At 29.0% G+C, this 9,556-nt stretch overlaps 3 protein-coding genes across 6 annotated transcripts; 1 reads left to right on the forward strand and 2 right to left on the reverse strand.

Annotated features, from left to right (window-relative positions):
* Window positions 1-342: 342 nt before the first annotated feature.
* LOC119663804 (arf-GAP with coiled-coil, ANK repeat and PH domain-containing protein 1-like) lies at window positions 343-5,141 on the reverse strand. 4 transcript variants are annotated; one of them, XM_038073405.1, is made up of 6 exons: window positions 2,294-2,590; window positions 2,072-2,224; window positions 1,583-2,007; window positions 1,119-1,528; window positions 819-1,039; window positions 343-748 (listed from the first exon to the last, which is right to left on the reverse strand). In XM_038073405.1, exons 2-6 carry the CDS (start codon window positions 2,191-2,193, stop codon window positions 562-564), a joined length of 1,365 nt encoding a protein of 454 aa, XP_037929333.1. In that variant the 5' UTR covers window positions 2,194-2,224; window positions 2,294-2,590; the 3' UTR covers window positions 343-561. The 4 variants fall into 4 exon arrangements, with proteins under 4 accessions (XP_037929333.1, XP_037929331.1, XP_037929332.1 ...); XM_038073403.1 differs by lacking the exon at window positions 2,294-2,590 and adding an exon at window positions 5,052-5,141 and having other exon boundaries at window positions 1,119-2,007; XM_038073404.1 differs by lacking the exon at window positions 2,294-2,590 and adding an exon at window positions 3,086-3,208 and having other exon boundaries at window positions 1,119-2,007.
* On the forward strand, window positions 3,294-6,735 carry LOC119663803 (zinc finger protein 483-like). The gene is made up of 3 exons (XM_038073401.1): window positions 3,294-4,619; window positions 5,694-5,833; window positions 5,891-6,735. The coding sequence occupies exons 1-3, from the start codon at window positions 3,479-3,481 to the stop codon at window positions 6,620-6,622; spliced, it is 2,013 nt and encodes a 670-aa protein (XP_037929329.1). The 5' UTR covers window positions 3,294-3,478; the 3' UTR covers window positions 6,623-6,735.
* Window positions 6,736-8,205: 1,470 nt separating this feature from the next.
* LOC119663805 (arf-GAP with coiled-coil, ANK repeat and PH domain-containing protein 2-like) lies at window positions 8,206-9,550 on the reverse strand. The gene is made up of 4 exons (XM_038073406.1): window positions 9,446-9,550; window positions 8,982-9,391; window positions 8,682-8,902; window positions 8,206-8,611 (listed from the first exon to the last, which is right to left on the reverse strand). The coding sequence occupies exons 1-4, from the start codon at window positions 9,516-9,518 to the stop codon at window positions 8,425-8,427; spliced, it is 891 nt and encodes a 296-aa protein (XP_037929334.1). The 5' UTR covers window positions 9,519-9,550; the 3' UTR covers window positions 8,206-8,424.
* Window positions 9,551-9,556: the final 6 nt, after the last annotated feature.

Here is a 9,556-nt window from a genome sequence, read left to right on the forward strand (position 1 = left end):
TGAAATAAAATCAATTTTTAAATTATATAAAAAAATTTTATTTAATGAATATTTAAATAACTACTTTAATGTATACTAAATTGTCGTATGAAGCTTTTGCATTCATTACAAAAGACTCACACTAATAAACATGAAATCAGAATATCTGTATTTTAATTTTGTTAAAAACTAATTTCAAATATAATGTATTAAAATTTAAATTCAAACAAATGCTCCATAACAAGTACAAAATAAATTGTTTTAAAAATGCAACATAATTTTGCCTAAAACAAATATAAACAATATACAATAATAAATATATTTTTATACAATTAATTTATTAATATATATATAATTTTTTTGTCAATATTTAACAATACGAATGATTTCGAAGCATACAATAACATGTAAAATTATTGAATTATTTTATATTTAAAGCAGTTATAAATAAAACTAAACGTCAATCACTCTGGCGTATGTATATATGCAAATAATTTCCTGTTCATTTTCAGTGCTTTATTTTCTTTGCCTAACAACGATATGCAGATCTTTAATACATTTTACTATTTCAGCTGGTTAAAACTAATCTGAATTCGTTAATGAGGAACGTTGTGATTCGAGTGTATTTGTATCATTACGATTTCGCAACATACGTGGTTGACTTGCTGCAAAGTGCGAAAAATCTTTCATCACATCTTTGTAAGTTTCATCTTCTCCGTTACCTTCGTCGTTAAGTCCGATTTCATCGTTAAGACGCGTCAGACGTAAACTACAAATTTTTAAGTAAATATTATTATTATTATTTATATACATAATTATAAACCGAAATGTGTACTAACAGTGTGACAATATCGGCATTACGTTGATCAACTGCAATATCCAAAGGTTTTTTACCATCGTTTGATTCAGTGTCATATTTTGCTTTATGTTTCAATAGTAAATACACTTGTGCGATGTAACCTTTATCTGTAGACATATGCAGTGCACTTAAACCATTATCATCGACTGCGTCAATCGGTACACCATTTAGAAGTAAATATTCGCAAGCCATAACTGAACCCTACAAGAGATGTAAAAAACAATTCATATAATTCATATATGTTAATATGTGTATAACATCAAAAATGTTTTTCACTCACAGACAAAACGGCTTGATGTAGAAAAGTGCGATTGAAATCACTCACATTTCTCCAATGCTTATTAGCACCCAAAGCAAAAGCCATGCACATGACGGGCAAATTATGTACTTTTGACGCTTTATACAACATAAGATTTGCATCTAATTTCGAAAATGGGATTTCATCCAGCACTTCTGGTTCATTTTCGCCTTCTGTAGATTCTTGATCTGAACCAAGAATAGCTGGCATTGAAAGACACTCTGTTGTTAATTCTTCGCCAATAACAAGTAAGTCTTCACGTGATATACTCAACGACATTGAAGGTATATCTAGAGATTCATTATCATCATCCTCATCAGATTTTGAACTGGAACGCTTGCGTTTTCTATGACCACGTCTGCGATACTTTTTCACTGCCCATTTTCGCGCACCTAAAGATAACGTTTTACATAAACTTGTAGTATCTAATTTATGTATGCTACTGCCTTCACCGCCGCCACTATCAATGGATAGTATTTCTGCAGTTTCACTAGCAAGCAACTCATGTGGTTTAGGCATTGCACAAACAAAACGTTTCTCTACATATTTCGCCTTAATCCAAGCCTCTCTTACGCTGATTTCACAGTTCTCTGTCGGCACTTTCAGTTCACAGTGTTCACCAATACGTGCTTCATATATACGATTAATAACATCATTACCCAACTCCATCATGACTTTCACATTTTCCGTCTCCCAAGCATCCAACGTGAGTGAACGTACTTTACTATAATGTACGCCAAGACTACGATGAACACCAGAACATTCAATGCACAATGTGATGCCTAAATTAATGGAAGCCCAACGTGGATCAATGCCACGACAATCACAACACTTTGAATTGCCTGGTATTTTTAAAAATTGCTCCCAGTGTCTATAGATTAAAGAAATCCAATACATTAATAATAAGTAATATATGCTTTTAATAATTAACTTACATTTTTCGCTTGGAATTTAATGCATTTGCCGCTAACGATGAATGTGGTCTGGAATTTTGACTATCATGTTGTATTGCTGCACCTATGCTCTTTTGTAAAGCGGAAATCCATAGTGTAAGCATATCAGCCGAATCAGCTTGTAGTATGTGAGATCTAGTTGTTAATTAATTATTAATTTTTTTTTTTTCATTTAATTAAGCATAATAAATATAATTGATTTACTTTGTTGGTGAGATAACCTCAAAGCAGAAACGCTTTAATTATTAATTAATTAATTATTAAATTAATTATAATTCGCTTATGGGCCTAATAAATGTAGTTACGCCACTGAGTTTAACGTATTCCAAAATTGTGTCGGAAGATAAAACAGAACACATTTCAAAATTTGGGTTTAGTCGCAAATACTAAAGAAAGAACATTAATTAAATAATTAAATTATTTATTATAACTAAATTTGAACAAATGTTTTTTTTTTTATTTGTGTCTGTCAATGAATCTATCAACACGTCTCTTTAGATAACAGCAGTGTAAATCGGTTTTTTATCGAAATGAGAAAAAAATACTGCGTCCAAATTTTACAAAAACAACTCCATATGAATTATGCAAAACTGAATTCCGTTTATTTTATATTGATATATTGAATTACCAAACTACAATTATATTTTCGGTATCAATATCTCTTCGCATTCGTCATAATAGTGTGAATTTTTTAATTCTTTTGTTTTTGGTTCAATGACTTTATGAAATATTTGCGGAGCTGCTCTATATGCACATCTGGTGAACATAAATTTGGTGCTACTTCAGTTGTATTTCGTCATTGGTACGCCAATTTATATAAAAAATTAAGGTTAATGTGTCTGTTATATATTTCCTATCAATATGCACAAATTTTATTTATTACATTATGAAGAATTACCATGTGCAACTAGTGGTTGCAATATTTTCAAAATTTAACACAAAACTTTTTATGTAAAACTTCAACTAATAATTTAATAATTATTCTTTTATACTTACACTATTAAGAGTTTATAATTACAATTTTATTAAAAAAATATTAAAAATAATTATGCAAACTTCTATAGTTTCTATAACTAAAAAACTTCAATGAAAATTCTTATCACTTTCTACAGATTTTTATTATTTTCACTTTGTAGTCGGCTTTTGCAATTATCTACAAATGAAATAAATTTTAATAACAATTCACAATAAATGCGAAGCAACGAAGCAAAACAAAATGCAATAAATTGAATATAACTCGCGCAAATGTCAAGACTGTGAATGGCACACAAACAGTTTTACGGCTTATTTTGCGTTTGTGTTTCACGCTTGTTGTTTAATAAAAAAGAATTTCCATTCTGAACTAAAGTATAATAACGACTAAAGTGTATTAAAATCCTAACATACAAGATGTTAGAAAATACTTATCCTAATTTAGAGAAGTTGTGTAGATTATGCTTGAAGGTGAACGGAGCCATTTACAGCATACATCCAACCAATGATGCCACAACAAATATGTCAATTCCAATGCGTATTATGGCTTGCACTTCTTTGGAAGTCCAAAGAAATGATGATTTACCAAAATACATCTGTGCTGAATGCCGTTATCAATTGGAGAAATCCTATTTACTACGAAAACGTTCGCAAGCAACGGACTCCAAGCTGCGAAAACATCTGCGCTTAATTAATTCGGGTAGGATCAGCCAGTGCTTCATAAAAACCGACGATGATGACGAGGACGAAATTGAATTTGAAGATTCATTAAATTTTATAAAACAAATTGATCATTTAAAATTAAAAGCTGAAGACGAGAGAAGGGCAAATTTAGTGGAAAAAGATGTTGTGAAGAAATTATCGCAATATAAAAAAGAAATATATGAAACATGCAAATCGGAATTGCGAGACGAGGTAAAGGGTGAAGTTAAGCGGGAAATAATTGATGAAGTTCTTGATCAACTTAGATATGACTTGCGCAAGGAGGTAGAGAAGGAATTACGTAAAACTCTATTACCGGAGTGTAAAGCGTTGGTTAAAAACGAAATTCAACAAGAATGTAGAGAACAAGAACGTAAGGAACTGCTGGGTGAATTAGAAGTATTTATTAGTAATAAACGCTTGGGCAAAGACAATGAACCAAATACAAACACTGATTTTGTACCTTATAAAAGACTTAATCCAAAGAGAAATGCTAAAGAGGCAAATGATATTTCGGAAAAAACTATGGTGAAGGCACGACTTCCCAAGCGTTCATTTATTGAACAAAATGCAGCAAAGTCAAACAATAAAATGAAAATATTGGAAAAGTTTAAAGTGGAGGAATCACATTCAAGCGATGATAAAGCAACGCCTTTTTTGATTATAACAGAGAATGATGACAAAATGTCAGATGACGATGATTCCGAGTCGAATTTTTTTATATATGAACCTCATGATAGCAACGACGAAGAAATGTTGGGAGATAATGAAAAAATGTTGGAAAATAATTTAGAAACTGAGAATTTCGAGGAAGTAAATACTGACAATATCATTGAAGAAAATTCTTATGACGAAAGTAAGTAATTCACTTATAGTAGTATATGTTTTATGTAATGTAGCAAATATAATACATAATATATATATATATATATATATATATATATAATATAATATATACATATATATATAATATAATATATATATATAATATAAAATATATATAATATAATATATATATATATAATATAATATTTATATAATATATTACATATATAATATATTAAATATATAATATAATATATATATAATATATATTTTTAGACCTGTTCCATAGTTTGTAATTAGTATAAGTATACCAAGTCATTAAAATATTTTTGAAACAATGAGATAAACAGTAATTGTCATTCGTCACATACAAATTTGATAACAAATTAATTTGTCTGCACTCTTTTAACAAAATTGGAAAGAATCTTTCATTTTGATCATGCTCACTCTTCCAAATACTTACCTACAACAGATTAACCTTTTCTAATTCGCGTCATGTACTTCATTTCACTCCTTTGTATTTCTGCTTTTCATATCAACAAATATTGAGTATTATAATCTAAATATTTAAAATAGGTTACATTTAATTTATTTGTTTTTATCAACACATACTATTAGTGAATAGTTTTGCTTTTTAACTAAATTATTCCTAAAAATCTTGCTATAGAAATGCAACTAATTGCCATACAATTAGCAAAAAACTGGTCACAATGCGTTAATTGAGATAGTACGCGTATAATTAGCTGTCAAGTTTTCATTTGAACTGTGTTTTAAATTTTATAAATATTTGTGTACTGTCATAAATTTTGTTTAAAATACATAATTGTCTTGAAAAGTTCTATAAATCCTTAAAGGTCCGTTAATCATGAATATTGATACTTATAATATTGATATGGGTAAAGCTATTGTGTTATTTAGTTTCTTTTTTCAAATATTTTCCTTTAATATTTAATAATAGAAACTGGCGTGATTACGTTAGTCAATAAACAAGTAATGACTGGTGAAGAATGGATCAATACTCCAAACGGTCACAAAACTATTATAATTGGTTATATTTAAATGATTAAAAATATGAATTATTTAACTTTACTTTATTTTATTATAGCTGAAAATGAAAATATTCCGTTGTTATGCTCTGAGGATGATGATATCAATGAAGACGATGATAAGGTGGGAGTTTACAAAATTTTTAAAATGGATGATATTATTGAATTCCAAAACGTAGATAATATTCCAGATATCAAGGTATATCAAAAAAACAAAAACCCGTTAAAAATTTCTTTAATTAAAATATTTTTTCAGAATAAATCAAATAAAACTTACAAAAAGGCTACATTAGTCAATTCTGTTCAAAAAGTTGAAATTAAAGAAACGAAAACCACAACTTCGGCAATTATTCTAAAGACTTTTGAGCATAACGGTTCTCCAGATATACCAAAAACATTTAAATGTAAATCCTGCCCAATGGCATTTTCTACTGAATACGGATTAAATATTCATATGAAAACGCATAGTAAAATTCTAGAAAAGGGCGTTTCATACAAATGCAGTGTTTGTCATGTTATTTTCTCATGCAAAAGTGTTTTGACCCGACATTTTCGCATTCATACCGGTGATCGTCCACATAAGTGTGAGATATGTGGAAAATCTTTTGTACAACGTGAAGTTTTGACACGTCATATGTATGTGCATTCCGGTGAGCGAAAGCATCAATGCACACAATGCGATCGATCGTTCATACAAAAAATTTGTTTAACTCAACATATTAAAAAAGTTCATTCAGCAGTGCCTCATATCCAATACTACAATTGTCATTTGTGTCCAAAACGTTTTAACTATGCCTCCGGACTAAGTCGGCATTTGGGCACTCATTCCGGACTCATTTTTCAATGTACACAATGTGATCGTAAATTCTCGGATCATTCTTCTGTTAAACGACACGTTCAAACTGTACATGGAGAGCCGAAACCCTTGAAAGAAGAGACAGAATCAATAGAAGTGCAAATTAATTGCAATGATGATATCTTGGACTGAAATTAATAATCGTTAATAATTATAAATAACTTATAAATATGTATATTACGAAATTAACACGTTTCTCTGAAATCTGAATTATAATTATGTAAATAAAAATAAAATAACACAGTACATTGTTAGTTTCTTATTTAAATAATAAAACATCGGCATTCTAATTCACATCACATCATCATCTGCAAAACTGACATTCGTTCAATCTCTAGAAGAGAACTTGAGCATCTGACATGTTTTAATTTTTTTTTTTTTGTTTTATGCGTATAATAAGTAGTCAAGACCATTACTAACATTTAGAGCATTACTATTATATAAATATATACGAATATGTTAATTCGATTATATTATTTTAAGTAAGTCTTAAGTTAAAATTATAATTTATATCTAAGCCGACGTGCTCCCTATCGTGATTTTTTTCAATGTTAAATTTTTGATTTCTTTCTTTAGTTAGAAGATATCTTGATAAAAACAAGACATTGGAAACAAAATTTTTCCATTCTGATCCATCTAAAGTCTTATTTTGCATCTTTCCCCATTATCCAAACTACTAATGTTATGTGTGAATTATTAATAATTGCATCAAATACGCTTTCTCATATAGTAATGTCTCCTAGTCTAACTAGGTCATAGTTTAGCCACGTGCTAAACAGTCCCTACGCAGAAATATGTCACTTTTCGATATGTGCGTCACATCCAGCTCTATTTCATATGTAATCACACATTTGAAGTAATATAATAAAAATTAATTGAAGCCGTATTAATCTTTGGCTCGTACCAAATAAAGCGGTTAGATTCTTCCTAAACGCTCAAGTGTGGCTAGTTTCAATTATTATCCCACCCGCACCATAATCTTTCTTTTATCACAAACAATCGTTTTTCTCACTCTACATTTAGTCAATCATATCTCATTACTTGTAAATATGTAGTCTTATTTTAAATAAATTTATGTTTAATTAAAACATTAATTACTGTATTTTATGTATGAATTAAGGTATATTTTTCTTTTTCACTTCTATTCGAATATATTAATGGAAATGCAAAAATATCATAAGAGTCTTATAAAGCATATCTTCATATAAGTGAATATTTCAATTATTTTTATTTAAGTATTTGTTTTAAATTTTAACAACTTTACAATTATGCAAAAATTTATATACTTATTTATTAACAGTATGTTCATATTAACATATATTTGTTTAATAATTTATATAAGATCTAATGTATAAATGTAAAATACATTAAATTGAAATAAAATCAATTTTTAAATTATATAAAAAAATTTTATTTAATGAATATTTAAATAACTACTTTAATGTATACTAAATTGTCGTATGAAGCTTTTGCATTCATTACAAAAGACTCACACTAATAAACATGAAATCAGAATATCTGTATTTTAATTTTGTTAAAAACTAATTTCAAATATAATGTATTAAAATTTAAATTCAAACAAATGCTCCATAACAAGTACAAAATAAATTGTTTTAAAAATGCAACATAATTTTGCCTAAAACAAATATAAACAATATACAATAATAAATATATTTTTATACAATTAATTTATTAATATATATATAATTTTTTTGTCAATATTTAACAATACGAATGATTTCGAAGCATACAATAACATGTAAAATTATTGAATTATTTTATATTTAAAGCAGTTATAAATAAAACTAAACGTCAATCACTCTGGCGTATGTATATATGCAAATAATTTCCTGTTCATTTTCAGTGCTTTATTTTCTTTGCCTAACAACGATATGCAGATCTTTAATACATTTTACTATTTCAGCTGGTTAAAACTAATCTGAATTCGTTAATGAGGAACGTTGTGATTCGAGTGTATTTGTATCATTACGATTTCGCAACATACGTGGTTGACTTGCTGCAAAGTGCGAAAAATCTTTCATCACATCTTTGTAAGTTTCATCTTCTCCGTTACCTTCGTCGTTAAGTCCGATTTCATCGTTAAGACGCGTCAGACGTAAACTACAAATTTTTAAGTAAATATTATTATTATTATTTATATACATAATTATAAACCGAAATGTGTACTAACAGTGTGACAATATCGGCATTACGTTGATCAACTGCAATATCCAAAGGTTTTTTACCATCGTTTGATTCAGTGTCATATTTTGCTTTATGTTTCAATAGTAAATACACTTGTGCGATGTAACCTTTATCTGTAGACATATGCAGTGCACTTAAACCATTATCATCGACTGCGTCAATCGGTACACCATTTAGAAGTAAATATTCGCAAGCCATAACTGAACCCTACAAGAGATGTAAAAAACAATTCATATAATTCATATATGTTAATATGTGTATAACATCAAAAATGTTTTTCACTCACAGACAAAACGGCTTGATGTAGAAAAGTGCGATTGAAATCACTCACATTTCTCCAATGCTTATTAGCACCCAAAGCAAAAGCCATGCACATGACGGGCAAATTATGTACTTTTGACGCTTTATACAACATAAGATTTGCATCTAATTTCGAAAATGGGATTTCATCCAGCACTTCTGGTTCATTTTCGCCTTCTGTAGATTCTTGATCTGAACCAAGAATAGCTGGCATTGAAAGACACTCTGTTGTTAATTCTTCGCCAATAACAAGTAAGTCTTCACGTGATATACTCAACGACATTGAAGGTATATCTAGAGATTCATTATCATCATCCTCATCAGATTTTGAACTGGAACGCTTGCGTTTTCTATGACCACGTCTGCGATACTTTTTCACTGCCCATTTTCGCGCACCTAAAGATAACGTTTTACATAAACTTGTAGTATCTAATTTATGTATGCTACTGCCTTCACCGCCGCCACTATCAATGGATAGTATTTCTGCAGTTTCACTAGCAAGCAACTCATGTGGTTTAGGCATTGCACAAACAAAACGTTTCTCTACATATTTCGCCTTAA

The sequence above is a fragment of the Teleopsis dalmanni genome, unplaced genomic scaffold, assembly GCF_002237135.1.
Source record: "Teleopsis dalmanni isolate 2A unplaced genomic scaffold, ASM223713v2 unscaffolded_contig_0921, whole genome shotgun sequence".
NCBI classification, from domain to species: domain Eukaryota; kingdom Metazoa; phylum Arthropoda; class Insecta; order Diptera; family Diopsidae; genus Teleopsis; species Teleopsis dalmanni.

What these genes read in the sequence shown, in the direction of transcription:
- LOC119663804 (XM_038073403.1), bottom strand. Translation starts at nt 2,193, where the DNA reads ATGCTTACACTATGGATTTCCGCTTTACAAAAGAGCATAGGTGCAGCA. An exon ending in TACATCAAGCCGTTTTGTCT is followed by an intron (nt 1,040 to 1,118) that starts GTGAGTGAAAAA and finishes CATCTCTTGTAG; the next exon opens with GGTTCAGTTATGGCTTGCGA. An exon ending in AATGCCGATATTGTCACACT is followed by an intron (nt 749 to 818) that starts GTTAGTACACAT and finishes AAAAATTTGTAG; the next exon opens with TTTACGTCTGACGCGTCTTA.
- LOC119663803 (XM_038073401.1), top strand. Translation starts at nt 3,479, where the DNA reads ATGTTAGAAAATACTTATCCTAATTTAGAGAAGTTGTGTAGATTATGC. An exon ending in AGAAAATTCTTATGACGAAA is followed by an intron (nt 4,620 to 5,693) that starts GTAAGTAATTCA and finishes ATTTTATTATAG; the next exon opens with CTGAAAATGAAAATATTCCG. An exon ending in ATAATATTCCAGATATCAAG is followed by an intron (nt 5,834 to 5,890) that starts GTATATCAAAAA and finishes ATATTTTTTCAG; the next exon opens with AATAAATCAAATAAAACTTA.
- LOC119663805 (XM_038073406.1), bottom strand. Translation starts at nt 9,518, where the DNA reads ATGCCTAAACCACATGAGTTGCTTGCTAGTGAAACTGCAGAAATACTA. An exon ending in TGATAGTGGCGGCGGTGAAG is followed by an intron (nt 9,392 to 9,445) that starts GCAGTAGCATAC and finishes CGTTATCTTTAG; the next exon opens with GTGCGCGAAAATGGGCAGTG. An exon ending in TACATCAAGCCGTTTTGTCT is followed by an intron (nt 8,903 to 8,981) that starts GTGAGTGAAAAA and finishes CATCTCTTGTAG; the next exon opens with GGTTCAGTTATGGCTTGCGA.